The sequence below is a fragment of the Drosophila obscura genome, unplaced genomic scaffold (genome assembly GCF_018151105.1).
Source record: "Drosophila obscura isolate BZ-5 IFL unplaced genomic scaffold, ASM1815110v1 contig_46, whole genome shotgun sequence".
Classification (NCBI taxonomy): Eukaryota; Metazoa; Arthropoda; class Insecta; order Diptera; family Drosophilidae; genus Drosophila; species Drosophila obscura.
In genome coordinates this window covers 2,680,863-2,703,908 of record NW_024542835.1, presented here as the reverse complement: position 1 = coordinate 2,703,908, position 23,046 = coordinate 2,680,863, and the positions used below count along the sequence as shown (strand labels likewise).

The window sequence follows — 23,046 nt, the reverse complement described above, 5'->3', positions numbered from 1 at the left end:
TGTGGCAGCCACAATTTTAAAGATACCAGAAAAGTAAAACGCAGTATCGCAGAGAATTACCATATCTATCAGGGTGCCGAATCTGATTCATATCAGATCATAATTACAGCCAGAATGAAGAAATTAATTTTCAGTTGCTTCCCCACCCCCTTCAGCAAGAGACCCGCTACTCATTCTCTTTCTCGCTCGCACAGTCTGCCGCGTTCAGTGCGCGAGCGCCCTCTAGCGAAAAAGATGTAGAATATAAATGGTACATGTAGAATCTACATGTTAAACCCTTTTTACACTGAGGATCATTGGATTTTTCCGTTAAGCCTAGTACTCAGACGCGCTAAATTTTCCGTCGACCGAAATCAGGGATGATGTTCGTATGAAACCGACAATACAATCATATATTATATGGAATGTTACAAGTAGCCACTAAAAAAGTGCAATAATGCTAAATTATGTTAGGGTCGGCTACGTGTGATATATACAACGAAACGGGAAGTTACATTCTTCCTGCAGCCGAAGATCTGGGAACATATCGCCCTGCAAACTCAGTTGCGCCCACTTTTCGTTGTATGAACTGGCACATCTGTACCGGTATTGACTGTATGGTTAGTGCCGGTACTCAGTTCCGAAAAAATTACATTCGACACATACTAGAAAAGCAACAGATGGTATTTTCCCATCTCGATCGGAACATTGAAATATAATTTATTTTCCGTCGTCTAATGACAAATGACATGACACAAAAACACACACAACACACAGACTTTAAATATGGAGGGAAAGGTTTAAAAAAACAAGCGGCTTGCCGAGTTCTCACAGGAGTGCCAAATACTTTTAACAAAGTCGGTAGAGAAAAGGCAAATGCTTTCCGTCTATGGCTCCAATGCAGTTCGGAAAATTCCATTCCTCTTCAAAGCCCTTAGCCCACTGTAACATGTTGTGCTTGTTCCATTTCGGAAATTCTTTTGACAGGGAAATGCATATAGCTTCGCACACTTGCATGATAATAACTCCAAAGTTTTGTTTACTTATACGATAAGTGCAACAAATGTGGCGCTGTAAGTCACCGGAAGCAAGAAACCTAAAAAACCAAATGGTATAATATGTCTAAATGCACGGACATATAAAATATTCACTCTAAAACAATGGCCAACTTGGCTTTAGGCGGGAACTCGTCTGGTCGAGTATTCCGTTTAGGGAGCACGTACTGCTCCACCAATCCAAAAAGGCCACAGAAGTTCTTCTCAGACATATGAAAATTCTCAAAGAATACTGATGGCCTCTGATTCATATTTTCAAACTAAGAAATGTCCAAAGGGTATTGTTAGATCTGTTTGCATCCATATCTACATATGCTATTTATAATTCTCACGTCGGTAAAAAATCGACTCTTCTGGTTTCTATCCTGCAGGTATGGATTAACCCAATGTTGTCGCCGCTTTCTTCGTTGATTGTCCTCTTCCTCCGCTACTACAAGCGCCGCCAATCCTACTAGTAATAATTTTCTCCTTGGGTCCATTATTATTAACTTTTTTAATAACTTTTCTCAGAATTTGCACATAGTAACAAAAGTAAACAAAACAACAGTGTAACCGTAGAGCATGAAGTTTTCTCACTTTGGTCACACTGGGTCCCGAGCGGAATAAATAGCACTTTCGGTCCACGGAAAATTTAGCGCGTCTTAGTACTAGGCTTTAAATGGAACATGCGACAATGTTGTCCATAAGAGCGTTGTGGATAAAAGAAGACAATGATGCAGCCGCATCTTTAATCATGCGGCGCAAGTTTTGCCGTATTCTGTTTAGTATTTTTACAAAATACTGAAATTAATCGGGCTATCGACGGTGCATCAGTGGATGCATTTCGAGAAGGTGGCCCAAGTGCTAGGGCGCTCAAAGGCAGTCAACTTTCTGTCACAAATTGAAGAAAGATCACGTAATTAACAATACACGTAACTCAAAAATAGTTTTTATAATTATCTTTATTTAAAATTCAGCTTCAATGTACTCAAATGAATCGGTCTCATTGGACGAGAGCAATTCATCGTTCTCTGAAAAAAAAGAAGGGAAATGGTGAGCGGGATGAAATTGTTAAGGAATTGAGGGCTAGCAACGAGTCTTCCAGAATGGCTGCAGAGAGTCTGGCGGTGATTGCTGAGAAGTCGAGGCGCCGTAGCGACCAAGTTGAGCATTTTCTGAGTATACAGGAACAGTTCCTAGAGCTGCTTAAAAATAAGTAAATAAACTTGCCAAAATATAAAGATATTGCATTTCTTATTTTCTCCGCTTCCCCCTTTCGATCACCCAGTGTGCAGTCTAGGCATGGTTGCTCTCTGGCACTCAAGGCATGCTCTTCGGGGGCTACATCTTGTGCCAGGTTTCCATCTCCACTCGCAATTATGTAGTTGTGCAAAACACAGGCACACTTGATAATTGCTTTGGCATTCTTAGAAGAATTCTCGATTCCTTTTCCCAGTCGTCGAAACCGTGCCTTTAAATGACCAAAGGCGTTCTCTACAACTCGCCTGCACTTGAAGAGATGATAATTAAATTGTTTCTCCTGCACCGGTGCTTAAGTTTAAAATGGATAAGGCTTCATGAGGGTCTTTGAGAAACGGAATGCCGATTCTCCCAAAATGCAAACGGGAATCGAAACTCCGCCTATGTCCTTCGCATTATCCTCTAAGATGCCCGTCGATTCAATAAAATGCTTTAATTGGGACTCCTTAAACACTTGCGAGTCATTGCATCTGCCAGGTGCATTGATGTATTAAAATCGATATCTACGAATAAATAACCGAGTTAAGTTATATTTACGTAAATGAGTTCTTACAACAAACTTGTGGTCTACCAAGGCCAATAGTAGTATTGAATACCAGCCTTTATAGTTTTAAAAGTCCACGGCATCACTTTTCGGTGGGCTAATTTCGATGTGGGTACCATCTGAAAGACACAAGTCCATACAATAAGTTAATTCGTTAATCAAACCTCAAAAAATGAAAAAAGCCCTATTAATATATTTATATTTTAATCAAATTGTATTCTATTTTATTTAACTATGTTTGTATTAAAACATCACATATTCAATTTGAACATGAGTGTAGTTCGTTTTTCTATAAGTGAAGAAACCCATTTAATGCCATTTATGGCTAAAACATATTTATATTAATCATATCAATAGCGTTATAACATTATTGCACACTGGCGACCATCCACCATCCATTTCGGGGATGATCCGGTTATGGTTATGTCCTAATTTTTCCACCATCCATGTGGGATGTTCCTTATTCGCACGTTTCTATTTGATATTTAATTTTCAAATGCAAAAATGGATATTTAAATTATATTTACTGCGAAAATGTAAATAATGAGCGCGTTCACCAGGACAACTTGATCAGCGCTCAATGATGGATTTCATACATCATGTTTTGAGTTCTGGTGAACGCATATAACGTATACTTAACTATCGCAACGCCATTATTATAGTCGGCTCATAGCCAACTCGCTCGCAACTCGCAAAAATAAATAGTCACGTAAAATTCGAATATGTATTTGTAAATGCGAAGTATTGAGCGAATTTCAAGATTTTTTATTAATTTGGATGTTTATATCTTTTTCTTTGCAACTTAGACTTTTCTAACTGACTAGCTGGAAAAATAGAGATGGCCTTATGGTATATGACTGCAGTGAGAGCGAGAGAAATATAGGCGCCAAGCTGTCTTTCCAGTTGAGCTGGTAGCAGCGATTAATCGATTGCTTTACTTTGCGGATACAATTTTGCTGGCTTGGTGGCTGTGCTTTGCTGTAAGACATAATTTTATAGAATGGATGGAATTTCTTAATTTCTGACTCACTAATTCAATTTTTAGAACATAATTAAGTTACGACAGCCAAAAAAATGTACAATTATTATTTATTCTTGCTTAATAAACAAACAAACAAACAACACTTTTTGCATAAATCTTTGCTTGTATACGCTCATCAGCTGTTTTTCCATGGATGGTGGACGGTAGATGGTGCCAGTGTAAATCGGTAAATCGGTGTAAAATTCGAACGTTCCCCCGGGATGTACTCAGTGTGCACAGGGTATTATTTCTTTCCCACACGAAAGTGGCAACACTATTTTTCAGTGTCAGTGCTGGAAAGTGATTCTTTAATTCCAAAAGTCCAAAATTCAGTTCTGTCATCATTTTAACTTTACTTTTCACACAGCACAGAACGACCTGAACAAAAAAAAATAATTTTCTGCAATTTTTACTGGAAAAACTTAGGTAAGCAATGTTGCTCTCCCCAGTGAAAGTATTTTTAGTTTCTTTGAGTTTTTCCAGATCATGTCTCTACGACGCAGCACTCGCATAAGGAATCTGCGAGTTGCTGCCTCTCCCTATGCCGCTGATGCTCCACGGCGCGCTGATTCTCCACGGCGCGCTGCCTCCGGCATTCGTCGATCACTGCAACGAGAGCCTACAGTCGGCGATGAACCATCTGAAGCTCCAAATGTCGTTGCTGGACCCAGGAGTCGGAGCAGTGTCCGAACAACATCTGTGTCCGTCGCGCACCAAGAGAACGGAGGACAGGGGCTGAACCGGGACCAGGACCAAGAACAAGGCCAGCGACGTAGCACCGCAGTTGGGCGTCTCTGCCGCGAGATGGCCGAAATAACGGCAAATCCAACAGACGGGTGCCAGGTGGAAATAGTAGAGGACGATATTAAGCACTGGTTGGCCACCATTCTCGGACCTACCGGCACGCCCTACGAGGGAGGGCAGTTCGAATTAGATTTCTTTTTCCCAGAGAAATACCCGCATGTTCCACCTGAAGTGGCATTTAGAACTAAAATTTACCACTGCAACGTTTCCACTTTCGGCAGCATTTGCATGGACATTCTGGCGGAGAAGTGGTCCCCGGTCCTGACGGTGGAAAAGCTTCTACTATCCATCATGTCGCTGATGTCAGACGCCAATCCAGACGACCCCATGGACTTGGAAATGGCCCAATTGTACATCTCGAACCGCAAGCATTACGATCAAAATGCCCGCAACTGGACTTCGCGTTACGCCACGCCTGCGAGTGTCTTCGAATCTTTCTGATACAGTACATGGATCAGTTCGGAGTTTAAAATTAGTTTATACATACCAAAAAACACACATTATTATCAAGATACTCTTATTGCTGTTGCTGTTACACGAACAAGACGAACAAGCATAGACAAAACATCACAATTGTTGTAATAAATCCAAGATACCTTTAGATGCCCACAATTCCACACGCTCGTCGCAAATCTGGTACAGAAATGTAAATGGGAGTCAGTTTGGAGCCGATAAGGTGGAAGTCTTATGCCCATTAGTTCAGTCACTGAAAGGTTCCACTATCCGAGTCCTAGCACCTCGTCGCGGCGCGTCGTTTCGCCTTTGCAAAGCTTTGGCTCGATTCATAAATTAGAATTTGCATGTAAATATGTGTGTATGTACGTAGTTATTTGCTTTCTCACTCCGTGTCGGTATATCTCCCGCTTACTCTGCAGTTGCGTTGGTTCTGCCGCATTGGGCACGCAATTTATGGGATCACAAAAATAACCGAAAATAGAAGAATCAAATATGTTTTTACCAATTTCTGGACGATTATCAAGAAAAATGAAAAAGGATGTTGGCCCAATTTTCGAAGTTTCTCTTTGTCGTTTTTGACCAATAAATTCAATAATTTATTGCCAACAAATATCACCATTTGCGATAGCAGCTGCAGCAAATATTTAATCAAAACGTTTCAGTTTAAAGGGAGCATAAATGTTCGATGAAAAATAAACAGAAAATTATTTGACAAACGACAGGCGACAGTGCGCGGCTCCAGAAAAAATGTGCGCCCTTAGGGGCGTACTGTGAAGTGTATTATCACCTCAAATATATATATAATAAAGTGCCGGGGAGGCCTCTGACACAAAGCAGATACTCTTCGCCCTTTCCACTTACTCAGACATACACACAGACAATGGCAAACATGACACAAAACGGTTGGCAAAAAGAATAGGTAGCACATGACAATGGGGATAGGTATATGGATAGGGGAGCAGCTTGAACCCGACTACGAACCCAGCCTAAAGCCAGACCAGAACAAAGGCAAAAGCCAATGAAGTTATCATCGTGCGCCAGACAAGCGAACAGACGGCGCTTGGGGAGGCGGCGACACATCCAAATAAATAAATTACACTGGGGCAGGAAATTCATCTACTCAGTTCTAGCAAGTGGATGACGCTATAACCGAGGTCTTTAATATTGTAAAATTACAAGGAGCTACGGGTCATTTCGAAAGAGAAGTAACTTTGTTTAATACAATCCATATTTTGATGCCCAAAAATCGATTTCAAACGAGAAGGAACGTGTAACGTGTGAGTCGCTTCTTTGGACGCGACTCTACTTTTATACCCGATCTCAGTTAGTATATAAATATGTGAGCTTATGATTTATGTAGAATTATAAAAAATTTTACATTTTACATTTGTTTGCGACATCTGTTATCTATATCTACAAATACAATGTATATTCTACATCTAACATGTGGATTCTACATGTACCATTTATATTCTACATCGTCTCCGATAACGGGCACTCGCGCACCGAACAAGGATGAGTGTGCGAGCGAGAAAGAGAATGGTAGCGGGTCTCTTGCTGGAGGAGGATGGAGAAGTAACTGAAAATTAATTTCTTCATTCTGGCTGTAATTATGATCTGATATGAATCAGATTCGGCACCCTGATAGATATGGTAATTCTCTGCGATACAGCGTTTTACTTTTCTGGTATCTTTAAAATTGTGGCTGCCACAGATTTTCGTCCCTTGTGGTGGCGGAAGGGGGCAGGGCGAAATACACTTGAAATACACTTGTAGCAGTGTGATACCACATGAATATTGAAACAAAATTTGGTTGTCTAGCTCTTACAGTCTTTGAGATCTAGGCACTCATCAAGACGGACGACAGACAGAGACTCGGCTTTTGATGCTGATCAAGAATATATATACTTTATGGGGTCGGAAACGATCCCTTATCTGCGTTGCACACTTTTATCACAAATGCGGGACGATAATATGAACGTAGTCGATCGAATTCAATTTTACGATTCTATTCTAACAACTTCATACATTTCGTTCTAAGCCTAGCTAACCGACGGTGGCAAAGAGGGGCGAATCGCCTTGAGCGAAAGAGAGAGCTTTTATTGCGCTCCCGCCTTGCCCTAACCTACTTACACTAGAATTCAAAAAATTCAAAATAATCTTAACATACAACATTGACTGCGACGATGACATGACGAAACAATACCCCTTAACTCTTTTTGAGTACGGGTGTAAAAACAGCAAAGTTGTAAAATCCAAGTAGACTTTGACTGCAGTTTCGAATATTCTCAGACCTAGTTCATTACATATTTTAGCATCGACAAAATAAATAGCTAAAATCTGAACTATGTCGAAGCCAACAAGCATCAAGGACGCACTGTCCCGCTGGGAGGAGAAGAACAAACAGGAGGCCATTAGCGCCACTGAAATTGGACTGCAATTCCAGTATCCGCCGATAGAGAAAATGGATCCAACTCTGAGCACTCTGGTGGCGTGCAACCGTCTCAGTCTGTCCTCGAACATGATCGAGAAGATCAGCGGGATATCGGGCATGAAGAATCTGAAGGTGCTGAGCTTAGCCCGCAACAATCTGAAGAATATCAGCGGCATCGAGTCGCTGGGCGAAACCCTGGAGGAGCTTTGGGTCAGCTACAACATTATTGAGAAGATCAAGCCGCTGGAGTCGATGAAGGCGCTCCAGGTGTTCTATATTTCAAACAATCTAATCAAGGACTGGGTCGAGTTCATGCGCATTGCCGTCCCCCCGAATCTCAGCGAGATCACATTCACTGGCAATACGCTCAGTGATAACATGGATCCGGCAGCCTTTATAGCCGAGGCTGTCCGTCGCTTGCCCAATCTGAAGAAACTAGACGGCGAACCAGTCATACGCTAAATACCAGACACAGAAACAAATACAAAAAAACATACATAAAACAGAACACAGAACACAGAGCACGGTATCCCAAAAATTAAGCAATGCAATCGAAAATAAAAGAGAGCCCAACGTCTAACCAAAACCTTTTGACCTGAATGTTTAAGCTGAGTCTCCTCCGCCTTCTCAAGCCCACAAAAAAGGCAGGCATCAGGGACCCCCACTGACAGTCTCTGTGTGTTGGGCATTTGTGCAAAACCATTTTTCCATTCAATTTCTTATGCTTTACAACTGAGAAGCAATGCGAGAATTTTCCAATTTTCAATGCACTTCTGATGCTGCTGCTGCTGTAGCTGCTGATGAGTTCTATTGTTTTGCCAGCCTCCAGTGATACCTTCTCTTTGGACTAAATAAAAGGGGCTTTTTATATACCCTATCATCAATACCTGTTGAGTAGGGTACTCTACTCTCATGATGGCTAAAGGTAGCTAATTAAAGGCAAGAAAATTAATTCAAGTAGGCTGCAATAAGATCAATCGCTGCTTTAATTAAATTTCCTTGAGGAATCTGCCTTTTTATTATACAAAATATTTGCGGTAGAGTATTATTTACATCATCATGCTTGGGTATTTTCTCTCATTTCTGTTCATGTTGCCGAGCTGAAAGACAAGTGCAAGCTGAATTTATCGAAGCTCCGGTGTACGCATTGTGTGCATATTTTCAAGTCGAAAAAGTAATGAGCCCATACCGTCTGAATGCAACAAGGAGGCGTGGCCTATACGTTTACAGACTTTTCCGATTAAAAAAGGGCAGAACGAGGCAGAGCACAGGGCAATGAATTCAGTTTGAAGTTGTTGTGTTTTTATTAAATAAATAATTCAGAGTATTGGTTTTATTCAAATGCAGCATAGGCCACATAATCCATCAGCAAATAACGACAAATTTTTTATACCCAAACATAAAAACACAGATAAAAGTTCCCAAAAAGTGAAAACAATCGAAGACTCAGAAGTCGACTTGGATTCTCCTTCCGTCTGCCGTACTCGTATTTGTTTTCTGTGCATAAATAATCAACAAACTCAATGGAGGGAGAAGGTGGACAGACCGCCAGACAGATAGAGATTTTTGGCAAACAAGCGACTAAACCAAATATATGAGAATGTGAATTTTTGTCTGCCAACCCAAAAGACACGAGATAAAAACGTTGAACAAAATCATAAAAACAGCAGGCAGGCCTGGCCAAACCCAAACCAAAACCCAGCCAAAACACAAAACCAAACCGAATCAGACCGATTGCCAGACACCAAAGTTTAATGATACTTTTATGTCTTTTCGATTTAACAACTTTTCTACTCGTACTATTGTTGGTGCTGCTGGTGCTGGTGCTGCTGTTGTTATTTGATAAACAACAATATTAATGTAAACATGAAGACCAGGCAATAGTTCGACGTTTTGGCAGACAAACAGCAAACGAGAGAATTGTACAATTGAATGCACACAAAAATATTTTCGGCCAGGCCCAGACTAAACGGTTGGCTGATTAGGCCAGCAGCCGGCAAAAAGAGATGTCGACACGAATTCCGAACTTAAAGTGCATATTAATTTAAAAAGTTCTTTATTCCCCAATCCCCAATAATTTGAAGTAACGTATTCACATTGAAAGCATTATGAGTATTAATTGTAGCCATATAGATGTAGTTATGCAACATACCTTATGAAAATCATACCTTTTTTGGTGCAACAAAAAAAATATGGGTATCGGAGAACTTTAGTCGGAATGTCGACAGTAGGTCTTGTAATTATTCTGAAATTAGCTTAAAGTCTTTTTAAATGTTTGAAATAATAAGTAAATCCATGGACTTGAGCACACAGCATTAATTGAATCAGTGAATCAAGTCTTGCATTTACATTTGCATTTCTCTTTGGGCTAGAAGTCGTTCAAGCCGCACTTTTTTTCTTTCCTTCCAGAGATCTCTGAATTCAAAAAAGAGATCGCCCACCTAGCTACTACTCATGTTTCCATTTGATCCCTCAGTACGAAGTACGATCCAAAGAATGTAATTTTATAGATTAACCAGCTACATAAATGAGACTGATGCAACCACTTCCATAAAAGTTTGCATAAAAGGTCAGAAGGTTTCTGTTTAGGGATCTTTAGGGATATAATGATGCGATTGCATGATTTGCATTCCTCCAATAATTTTAGTTTTAATTTAAATTTTAGTATGATGATACATTTTCCAAAGAAATTCTTAAATACTAACTAATATTTATAGTCACGAGTCTTTCCCCTATTCCTTGTTTTAATTTAAAAAATATATTATTGCACAAATCTAAATGCCAAATGCCGAAGGGGTTGGAGTGGCTGTGTTTGCGAAAGCTTATACAAAATTTACGTTACAAGTTTGTGTGGCCAGCCCCAGCCGCGGCTCTGGCTGTTCTTGTCCTTGTCGTTGGCAACTCTGGCCATGACAACCCCGAACCGACCTACAGCACTCGACTGCCCCAACTGTACTGCACTGTACTGAACTGTACCCATGTGTGTGTGTGTGTGTGGGGAGTGGAGTGTGCTGGTGGGCGAGAAACTTGGAGTGGTTTTGCGCTGTGGTTGCGCAATCGTCTGTGTTTGTGCTTCGGTTCTTGTGTCCGTGTTCTGGCCTGCTCTTGGGTTTGTTTTTTACATTTTGTTCACTTGCTGTGGTCAAGGGTTGTGTCGGTGTTGCCAAAGTGTTGCCATATATTCTAAATATGTTGGTAAGCCCCTGCTGGCCAGTTGCTCGGGGGTGGTGGGGTGTGGACTCGGGTTCGACTGAAAATTGCAAAACGTAAAAGTGGCCAAAACGACAGTTAAACGCAAAACGGTCGAAAAAGCCACTTGGCAAACTAAACGCGTGATTTATGCCTCACCGATGATAAGAGACAGAAACAGTTAGGAAAGCAGGTGAAAAAAGGAAAGGCTGGACATGGATATAGATAAAAGTGTAGTCTGAGTGTCTGGGTGCTTTAAACCCAAAAACAAAATGCTAAATTAAAATAAATTCACGTCTTCAATTAACAATTCAAAAGAAAACTCTTTTGGACCAAATAATTGCCTCGAAATTATGACGGCTGAACATAGAATATGTATGTATATTTGATATAAGTATTGCAAACTTTCCAAGCCGCTTCATAGTTTCACGTAAGTAAATGCTCCATCAAGGACACCTACACCTTTTCTTTTGCCTTCCACGCGCTATTAGACCATTGTAAATCTACTCCAGGGTTCCTTTGCTGGCAGTGGCATATCTTTAAGATACTTTAAGCCCAGCCATAGACACATGTGAGAGAGTAGCTCTCTCTCCCGATCTCTGGCATACGATTCCACATTCACATCTTGCGCCTGTCAAAGGAGCATAAATCTATTCAAAGTCTTTACGAAAAATCCAGACAAATGCCAGAGATTACAAAAAGATTTTGGGCAACATGATGCATGGGGCCTCTATTCTTTGAGAGGAAATGTGTGTGCGTGTGTGTGTGTCTATCTCGCACCACAAATGTAACCGACCAACACATACAAAAACAATTAAAGCCTGATTAATAGTTGCAGCCAACAGTCGCTGGAGGTCCTACCTTTCGCCAAGTGCTCTTGGCCATCCCTCCCAACAGGCGCCAAGCCGGCATCCAGGCACCCGTCCTGCCGCTGAGGCTGAGTTATGACTTTTGCTGGCACTCGGCTCGGCCTGTTTAGCATACTTTTAGGCCTCAGACATTGTGGGCCCACTCTCTATTTCTTTCTCTCTCTCTCTCTCTCTTTCTCTAGGTTGCTCGAGTGTGTGTGAGCTGGGGGCTCTCCTCCGCGCATAAGTCAAATTGTTGTTAATTTTACAATGTTAACCCTTAAACCGAAATAGCGGCAGAGGCATAACATAAATTCATTCTCTACTCACACTCTCTCTCGTTCTCTATGTCCCTCTTATTCCCACTCTCTACCTTCACGCATTCTGCTCATCCCCATCCCCATCCCCAAGCCCAATCCCTTCCCCGCCACTACGGCAACATAGTATAAATCATTAAATTTTAATGCTTCCCAGGAGATCAATGAACATGACCGCAAATTATACTGAAGCGTGCTTTCAGGCGCATAAAAAGATTTCCCTGCATAAAATGCATTTCATTCAAATAAAAAAAGGAGGAATAATAAAAAACTTTCTGGTTTGGAGTTGCATTTTTGTGCGGGTGTCTGTATCTCTGACTCTGTCCATCGCAAAAGGGCAACAGCTCTTTAAACAGATGTAAAAAAGTATAATTCGAAATGATAATATACTGGATGACTGAATGTCTAGACTTTAAACGTTTACGGACGTGGAAAAAATATAATTTATATAGAGTTTAAGAGGTAAACACATTTGCTCATTTATGCAGAAATAATACATGTTTCGAACGGAGTTTTTCTATTATTTACACAAAACTATCTCGGGATTCCTTATTTAAAATAAGATTAGAGTCTGATGCTGATACACAATAACTTAATTATTTTATTGAATGGGATAATTGGGATATTGAGATTTATATTTTTATTTGTATTTTTAGCAAGTATAATATGCAAACCTTTCTTTGTCGAGTTTGCTTCTTTTGATTGTTGTAACAACATTTGTACATATATGCATTAAAATTTAAGTTTTAAAAATCCATTTTGGACTTCCTTTAGCAAATGGTAGCATAAACTGCACTTCCAGCGCCTTAAAGCATGCACTACAAGATGCTACATGGCAAACAAACTTGCACACACACACACACACACACACCGGAGAGAGCACTCACACTTGGATAGTAAATCAAAAAGTTCTGGAGTGCCAAATAGGGGCGGGCGCACCCTACCAGTCGGCCTCCACTTGTAGATACTTATTCCGACTGCATCTGCCAGACACGCCCTCTTCCAGGCAGGCACTTCCACTTCTGCTAGCGCATTTGACATGAGAAATCATAAACAAGTTGTGCAAACTTCTGCTCGCTCGCATACATAAAACTCCATTTTGCAACAGGAAGTCGCTGACACACACATACACACGTAAACCCATACAGAAGCAGCTGAAAATGTATAAATTAAAATTTTCGCATTGCGCGGCGGCCACCGAAAATATGCGGCATGGTTAGAAAGGGTGGTAGGGAAAGGGGAAGCCCATAGGGGCAGAGGAATGCAGATCTCTGTATTTGTCTGCGGGGCAGGGAGATAAAGAGGGGAAAATAGGGAAAAGATGACTAACTCAGGGTAAGGGTATTCAGGGTGATTCTCTTCGTGGGCTGTAAAGGAAATTCGAAATATATGAAATAAATAGGAAAATGAAAACCAGATTTCAACAGATTAGATTCGGGTAATGCTTGTCCAAAAATCTATTTCTCTGGTTTTTTTTTTTATTTTCCCGTTGCCCGATATGACGGTTGTTTTATATTTACTTCTTAGTTCAGAATAATGTTGAAGGTCCTCATGAATTGATTTGATTCCACGCAAAGAATTTCGAAGAATATTTTAAAACGTTTCTTTGGGATTATATGTATATTATTTGAGAGCCATGTTACCGTTATGTTCGGGAACCTTTTTACAGCTATTTGTTAGTGACTTGGAGAGCATCTCTTAGCCATCAATCCCATGAAAGCATTTCCTTAATTTTCATTTTGGGTTTGCTTTCCCCTGTGTTTGACCAGAATTGTGTATGTGTTTGTGTGTGTGTCTTGCTTTTCCTTCTTACATAAATAGTTTTTCATATTTAAATATTAAAGTTTTTACTTGGTTCTGTTCTGCATCATCTTTGGCAAGACTTTGGCTCCTCCGCTGCGATCCACAAAGACCCCTGCCCCACCATCTGCCATTTGTGTTATGTTTTCTGCATAACAATTAGCTTCCGCTTTAAGATGGGGGCGGATGGGGCTTACAAGCCTTCTGCTGCCGTATGGCGTATGTTTAATTTCCGGCATTGCGTATACGCCTTCTATACGGCATTCATGAGCGGCATTTAATTTCACACAATTTCGCATTAATTTCGAGAGACTTTCTAAGCCTTCCCCAAAGCACTCTCTCGTTCGCCATCCAGAACTATTATTAATGCTGTGATTAATTGTCGTGTCTCAGGAGCTGGCAAAAAGAACAATTTATTTTCACTGACAACAAAGTGTCACCGAGCTGATAAAGAGTCTGAAATTCGTCTTAGGCTGTGTCAATTTGATATTCTGGGCAAAGGCTTGGCTAATATTTGGATTTGGTTCTCATGGCATCAAAGCAAACAGAGATTAAGAACAGCACGAGAGAGGGCAGTAAGGGGCAGGAAGATGGTTTGTCTGACAATTTGAGAATTGTGAATGTGCGGAGTGCAGGCAAATGCTAAGGCGAAGGCGATGGCGATGGCAGCTGCTTACCACACAAAATCTCTAGCAATAACAATCTTTCGGGTTATAAAATTCAATTATGCATATTCCCAGACACACGTGATACCAATGCAAACACAGATGGAGTCCCTCGCACATCTACTCGTACACCACACATCTATAGCTGTATAGCTGTACTATCTGGTTGTGCTTTTGCTGGAAATATTGTTTGCTTATTCTTCGCCTTGCGGCTTGCCTGTGTGATTAGTGGGCGAGCAGTTTGATTTGCTTTTGGCCATCGAGCGTCCTGGCAAGTCCTGCCTTGGCCCTGCCCTGCACTTGATTTGCTTGGACATTCACTTAAGTAGTTTTCATAGCTTATTCAAAGGCAGCAAAGACAGCAGCTTTTGAAGTAGCGAATATTATTCCACTCGTAGCTGACAGAAAGGGTTTCCATGAAATCTAAATAGTTGACACTAGCCAGAAATACCTACACAAAACATTCTCAATTTGTCCATGTAAAGGAGTTGAAAAATTAAAGTACAGGGGAAATTCTGAGTGTTTCTTTGAAAATCCCATGAGGAGCAGCTAAATGTAAACACTTCTGTATGCAAGAACGAATGTTGTTTGGTCATTAAGAATTTCATCTCTCGAGTGAATTTCATTTCAAAAGTATTGACAAAAAAATTGAAATCTACTCATCTTTTCAAATAATTCATTTACAAAAATTCTTCATGGTGCATATAATGATTTTCCCTTTATAGTTTCTTTTTATAGATCGATTCAATACAAGTCGACTCTTAATTATATTGGGCGTGCTAATTCTCATCTCATATAAGATTCGATCCGACATATAAAACTCGTCTTAAATCATATTTCCTCCCATCAAACACCCACTTTTTCGATGCTCAAACACTTAACAAATTGTTTTTCTTTCGGACTTTTCCGCTGCCTCGTTCTGATTGCTTTTTATTACCCGCTTTGTCATCTGGTTGCGGGCACCCGACCCCAACCGCCTACTTCCTTGTCGCTGGGCTGTTGTGCAACTTCCTGTTTCCGCTTTGGCCCCATCCCTCCCTCTCCCAACTCGTCCCTTACGCGCTTCGCTGATGTGTAAATTAATGTCATTTTGGGCGCGAGATTTTTTTGTGGTGTTTTGCTTTGGTTTTTATAATTCTTTTTCTCTTTTTCTTGTTGTCTTCTTCTTGTTTTTGGGTTTTTGGGTTCAGGGCTTCCTGCCATTTGCTTCTGTGGCCTGATTGAATTTTTATGATGCCTCGCTTTGGCTTGGCGCTTTGCATATTGTTTAGCATTCTTCCTCTCTTCGCTTCTGTTTTTTTTTTTTTTTGGGTTTGTTGTCGTGAGGGCGGATGCAGAAAACATAATTAAGGTGATTCTATGCAGACCTCTCCCTCTGGCACTCGATATTATTATTTGTGTTCTCTACTCTTCTGCCGCTTTAATTGTTTTTAATTAATTTTTTATGATTGAGAGCTGTTCCTCGCCGCAGTCCCGCGGCATTCGCACGTGGTAATTGGTTTAGGCGAAGCCCAGAATGAAGACAGCTGATATTTTTTTCTGCCTTCTTCTGAGCCTCTCGGGCTGTTCCGGTGATTATTTTTTGGAGGTAGTACTCTTTTTCGTTTAGGCCGCTTTCGGCTCATGTTAATTGCAAAACTTTTCTCTGACTCTCCAAAAAAATAAGACAAAAACTATCCGGGCAGGCTAGTGGCGGGGCCACGCCCACGGCAGCCCTTAACACTTATTTTGATTGTTGTTGGGCACTCGAAAAACAATGAAATGAAATTTGTATACTAAAGTTTTACTACAGACACAGAACACACACAGAACACCCGAAATGCCCAGAACATCAGCAGCAGAAAACTCATTTAGTTAGCATAACAAAAGGCCAAGTCGGAGCTGTAGCTCTAGCTTAGCTGTGGCTGGTGCGGTGCCGTAGGTGGAGGTGGAGTCGGAGCGGGGCAAGAACTTAATAACCCACTACCAAACACACTAATTTGCACTTGAGCCTAATAATGAGTGTGCTGACGAGTGGCCGAGTAGAGAGATGAGTGGCTCCTTGGAGATCTGGGGGGAGGATTGGACTCGTGCGGAGGAGTGTGGAGGGTGCTTTGTCAAGTGCTTTGGTCTGTCTGGAAGTGGATTGCGCCAGCAATCCTCTCTCTTCCTGCTAGAGTGGTGTGTGTGTGGACTAATTTCTAATTTGAATGCTGATTTATGCAGTTTCAACGGGCATTGCTAATGTGGTTCTCTCAATGGTTTTTGTTTTCCTGAGCTTAGCCCCAGATAGGAGCCTGAACAACAACTTGTTGCTGCTGCTCGTGCTGGAACTAATTAAATTCACACACAAAAATGACCCGTAACAACCCAGAGGCAGAGCTTTTCAGGCTCCACCTTTGCGAATGGTTTTCAACCCTTCAGAGCCAACAGATTTTGGGCTTAGCGGCGAAATTAAATGATATACAGGCGAGTGACGTTGAAGGTTAATCTCTACTGCGGTCGTTTCTATTAAATGTCTGTTCGGGAATAAAAATAAAAATTATTACAAAACCAGGGCAGTCCGAAGGGAGCCCAAAGCGTGGAAGGTCGGAGGACGGAGTACGGAGTACGGATGACGGCCGAGGTCCCATAATAACCATAAGCCGTCAGGAATTAGTTGCATTTTCATCATTTTCATTTCGTTTCGGTTCGCATTCTCCTCTTAGGATTTCTAAAATGAAATGAAAGCGAAATGTGTTTTGTGGTTGGTTGAAAATGAAAAGGATACGGCTCAGGTTCCCTTCTTGGTTGATTCTCTTTTTTCCCACTTACTTCCCTCTACGCTTTTGTTAGTGTTCTGCTGCTGCTGCTGCTGCTGGCTCTGCTGGCAGCAAAGATTTTTCATGGCTAAATGAGATGGTTTTTGTGGTCGGATGAACCAAGAAATATGCTGATAAGGGGGCAGGCACAGGGGCATTAGACGAGATGAAGGGGAGGCTAAGGCATGAACCTGACAGCTGTTGGCCTGGAAAAGTGGAATGTCAAAGGGCCAACCAGATATGCAGACGGGTCCGAGAGCGCAAGCTGATGAAAAGTGAAATTTTTGAAAAGCGAGAATAGTTAGGTCATACCATTCCATTACACGCAGTTCAGGTTGTGGCTTTAATATTACCAAGATATGCTCGTCTCAGGGTTTTTCGGTTGAAATGTGCATCCAAGATATGAGTGAATAGTGTTTGGGTCGAGAATTCCAGTTTAAAATAAGATAAGGATACCTATTCGCCCACTGGCAGGACAGCTGGAACTTACAGGTCTTAAGCATTCACATTAAACGAACAGAATTGAGACAAATATTTTCATTCATTTATAACTAATACTCACGGTTCTGATGCTATTGCTTTGATGCTTTGAAAGTGGTTGACTGAACCCTGAAATGTTCTCAAAATCCGGAGACTGTCCAATGTCAATTTGAGGCGTAACGATTCTTAAGTGAAACTCCAAACTGCAACGCCAATACTTTACCTTCATTAGCATCCGAAACTGATGGCTGTCAAAGCACTTTTTGCTTCATTCCGCTGCTTCACCCTACCCCTACCCCAACAACCGACTCATCTTGGGTCCTGGGAAGCAACAATTTATCCAGAAAATTTTCGCGAAGCGGCATAAAGTATGCTGCTTTTTCTTGGGAAACTAAACAAGCTCAACAACTATTTTAATGATAAGTTTTCCATGCAATGCCCAAACAAAGTGCAATTAAAACTTTTTCGCAAGTCCAAAATTTCGCCGACTGAAGCCCGGCATCCCAGGAGTCTCTAAAAGCAGTCCACTACCCGACTACCCAGCGGCTCTCGATCTATTTGGTTAGTTAATGCACATTTAAATATTTATAAATATTTTTGGAAGGCGAGCAGCCAAACGAGCGAGTAGCCGCTGGTGCGATTGTTGGTGCGTGGAACCGCCGAGTGCAACCGCTGGAACCAGCGATCCGCAGAACGGTGCCGCAGCAGCAGGGAATTCGTACAGAAATGACAGGATATGTTGTTCTCGCGGCGCTCCCCTGTGTGAATGCTTTTGTACTTTGCACTGCAATTTAGCAAATCGATTTGTTTTTCCCGGCCACCGCCACCGCCATCGCCACAGCCAGCAGTCCCAGTGCCAGTGCCGCTGCCATTCGATTTTTATGGGTTTCAAAAAGCCAGCAGACCCCAACAAATGACCCCGTCCAATGCGAACCACTCTTCCTGCTGGCTCGCCCGCGATATGCAATCCAATAAAAAGCGCATGCGGCTGCCTACACAGCCAAAGCCCTGGCCATAAAAAATCGCTAAACGGCCATAATAAAGCTGGCGATGGCAATAAAAACTCAGATAGAGTGAATATTCTGTGCGGCACAAGCGAATGAGGTGTACTCTTTCCCCCTGACAGGTTGAACTACAGGAGTATGTAGAATATCCTAGATGATTTACCAAAACTTTGCTCAAACAGCATATTTGTATATTCTCCACTTGGGCTTTAGTGTTTTCAGAAGTTACAGTATATAATACGATCGTAGATTGTTATTCGCTGTAACAATAAACGACTTATACTAAAAAAAAAAGTGTTTGCTAAATGTTCCGGAAACATCTGAAATATGTGAAAAATCAAATCATATGTTTGAAAGCATAATTGAATAATGCGCTGAACAGACCGTTTTGAGTAGCTAAGAAACTTCTGGCGAAAGAGCGCATTCGATTGATTTTGTATCCTCTCGTTTTGTGCTGTTTGTTCCGCCTTTGGCTGGGAGATCCTTTCACGACTTTGCCGGCTCAAATTCACTTGTTGTATTCGTTGCCTCAAATTGAAACCTACGAACCCTGCAGAAGGATATAGCAGAGACAAAAACCCGGTATGCCCCCGGTATACTCCCGGTATGGCCATGTTGAAATTTAAAGCGTGGCATACTCCACATACTGAGCGCCTTCAGACACGTACGCGCTGAAAAGTTTCCTCCTGGTCTCCTCCATTGGATGGAGATCAAAAGGCATTAATGCGTTGGCTGGCGTTTCTGCTTGGGGAGGTGTGACTGAGAGGAGGCGGCTGAGAGGAGACTCTAGGGATGGGACTGTTTTGCACATTAGCGGTAACAATTTTAAGCTAATTTGGCATGTGAAACAGGTAGGAAGCGCACACCCGATGGTTTTTCACCGGTTTTCGGGGGAGCAAACGACACGCGCAATTATTTCTCGACCATTTTATTTGATTGTGTGTGTGTGTCTGTGTGTGTGTGTGTGTATTCCACTGTGTGTAACTGTGTGAGCATACGTGGCTGGCATTTATTTCGTTTGATCAAAGCCACGGCACACCAATCAAACCAATTGAATTGAGATCGATTTTTATATGTGAATATTTTTAAGTTTAGTTAAACGTTTACATGATGAGCTTATGTGGGTTAAAATACATACGTGTTAGGAAGGACATTGTATAAAGCTTAAAGCTAAAACAGTTTCTTCACTTCATGTGATTGGGCGACGACTGTGCTAATATTTCCTAGTGTCCCGAAGTATTTAAAGAACGCAACCTTAAGGTTGACCGATTCTTCCAGTCATAATTGCTAGTCCCCAAAGAGCAGCCAAAGAAATTATACCCAAAGACGCGATGCACGCCTCGACGTCCGCATAACCTTCTTTGCGCAATATGAAAAGGACATGCCCCACATTGCTGATGACATGCACCACATTGACTAACCTCATTCGGCGGACATTACATACCAATGTCCCCCGCGCCTGTTCATGTTTGCCACATTCCGTGGCAGGAGCCGTGTTGATCATTGTCGTGGCTTGGCCCGAATGCACAGTGCGCATTAATCAGAGAATCCGAGAAGGAATCTGCTTCATCTTCTGGCAGCAAATTAGTTAAAAGCCAAATGCAAATGCCGTAGTAGGGAAGCGGTGCGGTGCGGTGCTGGCAGGGAGGAGATATGTAGTTGACAAACTGACAGCTGACTTGCCTAATTAGAAGCCAAGTGAAATAAAAATATTACACATACGCCATGCATGCCATGTTTCACTTTTTAATTTACGCCCGGGCTGTGGCTATGGATGGAGCAGGGGTTGGGGCAGGGGCAGGGACAGCTATGGCGCTTGCTGGGAAGTGAGGCCCCAGCTCGACTCGACTCTTGGCTGCATTTCAATTGACATGGCGAACGGCAGCGGGGAAAAAATACTGTCGCTTGTTGCTGCCGCAGATGTTCTTGCTGCTGTTGTAATGCGCATTCGAAATGAGCACACGCATAAGAATTGGGCCACATTAATACACCCACACAAACACACGCACGAGTCGCGTGGTGGGGTGGTGGGGGGGAGGGCGAATGTTAATTTAGAGCCCCATCCAAAAACAGCAAAATGCAGATTCAAATGTGCATGCAAGAGCGCTGAGCCGAGCGCAGGCGACCATGCCAAACCGAGCCTGGGGAGCTGCCCGTCCAGAACCCGGGCCGCTCTACCAAACTCGAAACTAAAACTGCAAACCAAACCAACCACGAAAACCTGCCATGCAGGATACTAGATGCTGGATGCTGGATGCTCAATGTTGGATGCTGGCTCTGACAAAGCCCCACGCTCTCCCATCCAGCTGGAGGCCCCATCAGCATCATCGTCAGCCTCGTCAGCGTCATCATTACGGGCTGCGCTGCTGTAACTCTTTTCAAATAATAATTAACAATTTATTCCCCAAACAGAGCGCGCACTCCCACACCCCCACACATAGGGACACGCACATTGGAGTGTGTGAATGATGCTGTCAACGTTAGTCATATCATTAGAGGCAACGTGTTGCTGGCTTTTTGATGCTTTTCAGGGAGAGCTTGAGGGAAATCATGCCAATGATGCACTGCAAGAAAATCTCTATTAAACTTAAGCCTGGAACTGACCTAATTCACTGTAAAACTCAAACAGAAAGACAATCAAGGGAAGACCCATTAGTCCCGGCCCAAACAACTGTCTTTAACTCTCTTTGGCTGGCGGTTCGGTTCTGTGATTTTGTTAGGTGTAAAAAATATATTTACACTGGCTAGCCTGCCACACTCTGCTGCCACTGCTGTCTCTACGAGCACTCGGATTCCAGCAGTCATTTCTTTCGTGTTTGTTTTTTTTTATTCAGCTATCGTGGCTGACATTTTGTTTGTAGGCGCTCAAAAGTATGAAACTATATTTGTGTTTTTGCGGTTTCCCTTTGTATTTGTGCACTGCACACACCAACACACTGACAGACTGCCATTGAGTAGAGTCAAATGCATGTGCAGAACATTCCACATCATGTCAAGCGGAAGTGAGTGTCTTTCATTTTTGTTTCCCCTCAGCCAGCGCACTCAGCCCCAGCCTCCATGGATCCCTCTTGCTCCCCATCCATCCCTGGCCCTTTCTCTAGCCCTCCATGTTTGTTCTTTATTCCGCCGCTCTCATGGCTGGGACGCTTACTGTTAATTAAAAATGGGCGCCAAGGAGCAGGCAAGGCAAGGCAGAGTCACAGGCAGAGTGCGAGCGTAAGTGTGAGTGCGATGTGTGGGGGCGCACAGGGCATCGCTGGGCTGGCAGCACCAGAAGCGCCAGATGAACGCATCGTATGAGTATTTTAATTAGTTTGCATAATTATGTTCGCTCCCTGGCCCATGCCCTCACACGCCACCGCCCACCTATAGACCCTTGGTGGCCACAACACAAAGTTACAAATTCCTTTTCATTCTTTTCATTTCCTGCCGCCAGAGGAGCAGCCTAGCCCCCCTCTCCAGATTCGTTTTATGAAGGTTTAACAACTTTTTGATACAAATTTGGCTGCCTTCCTTCTCGCCTGCACGCCTCCCTGCAGGCCAGCGAGTTTGAGTTGATTTTTGAGTCCAAGGACACTGCATTGTGCGCCACAGATTTTTAGTAGCTGTGCTGCAAAAACCTCGACTTTTATTGGTAACTTTCTTGGGGTTTGCTACATAATTTCGTACGCTTCTGTCACTCAATTACAGCCATTTTAGGGATTTCTTCCTTTGTTTTCAGTGTCAACGAGATCCACTTAGGTTTTTGAAAATTTTATAAAATGTTTTATGGGTGTTCAGAGTGAGGACGGCGCTGGCGGGGCAACAGCTCTGTGGGCATTCCAGCCACACCACTGTTAGCAATCTAGCTACGCAAGCTGTTGCCCCCGCTCTCACGCTTAGGAGCGTTTTTCCCCCGCTGACGCGCTCCCGCCCACGCTCACGCACCCGCTCCCGTTGCCGAAAACGGCCGGCTTTTGCACGCGATCTCTTAAATATATATATATAGTGAATAAACTCCCTGTAATATACCGAATAAAACCCTACTTTGACGAACTTGGACTTGTCCTGTCTTTTCTTGGGAAGTGATTGTTGGAACCCCCTTGAGACGCCTCTTCGCTCAAACAATGGGTATACTATTAAAATTCAAGTGTGGGGATATCCAACCAGATATATGTATGTGCAACCTATTTAATGTCTCGTGCTAAGTATTACACAGTTTTATTAGTGAACATTTTATTTTTAATATATGTATATTGCACTGGCACTGAAGATACTAGCAGTGACATTCCTACAACAATACAAGAGCCTGTAATTAGGTGGACTAATTTGGCAGGGGATCGAGGCTGGTGCCTAAAAGAAATAATATACAACAGAATATAGTACCAATCAACATGTGTGGTGGTCCTCTCACACTTCTCTTTTATTAGTTCCCAAGGAGCCATCAAATCT

General features: G+C 42.3%; 3 protein-coding genes across 3 annotated transcripts; 2 read left to right on the top strand and 1 right to left on the bottom strand.

Moving 5' to 3' along the window:
• Positions 1–674: 674 nt before the first annotated feature.
• LOC111071765 lies at positions 675–1,594 on the bottom strand. Its single transcript, XM_022363273.2, has 3 exons — positions 1,367–1,594; positions 1,131–1,294; positions 675–1,075 (listed from the first exon to the last, which is right to left on the bottom strand). Exons 1-3 carry the CDS (start codon positions 1,511–1,513, stop codon positions 829–831), a joined length of 558 nt encoding a protein of 185 aa, XP_022218965.2. The 5' UTR covers positions 1,514–1,594; the 3' UTR covers positions 675–828.
• Positions 1,595–4,152: 2,558 nt separating this feature from the next.
• On the top strand, positions 4,153–5,254 carry LOC111071743 (ubiquitin-conjugating enzyme E2-17 kDa-like). The gene is made up of 2 exons (XM_022363242.2): positions 4,153–4,264; positions 4,322–5,254. Exon 2 carries the CDS (start codon positions 4,325–4,327, stop codon positions 5,081–5,083), a length of 759 nt encoding a protein of 252 aa, XP_022218934.2. The 5' UTR covers positions 4,153–4,264; positions 4,322–4,324; the 3' UTR covers positions 5,084–5,254.
• A 2,112-nt stretch (positions 5,255–7,366) lies between these two features.
• On the top strand, positions 7,367–8,110 carry LOC111071760 (dynein light chain 1, axonemal). Its single transcript, XM_022363267.2, has one exon. It carries the CDS (start codon positions 7,446–7,448, stop codon positions 7,992–7,994), a length of 549 nt encoding a protein of 182 aa, XP_022218959.1. The 5' UTR covers positions 7,367–7,445; the 3' UTR covers positions 7,995–8,110.
• Positions 8,111–23,046: the final 14,936 nt, after the last annotated feature.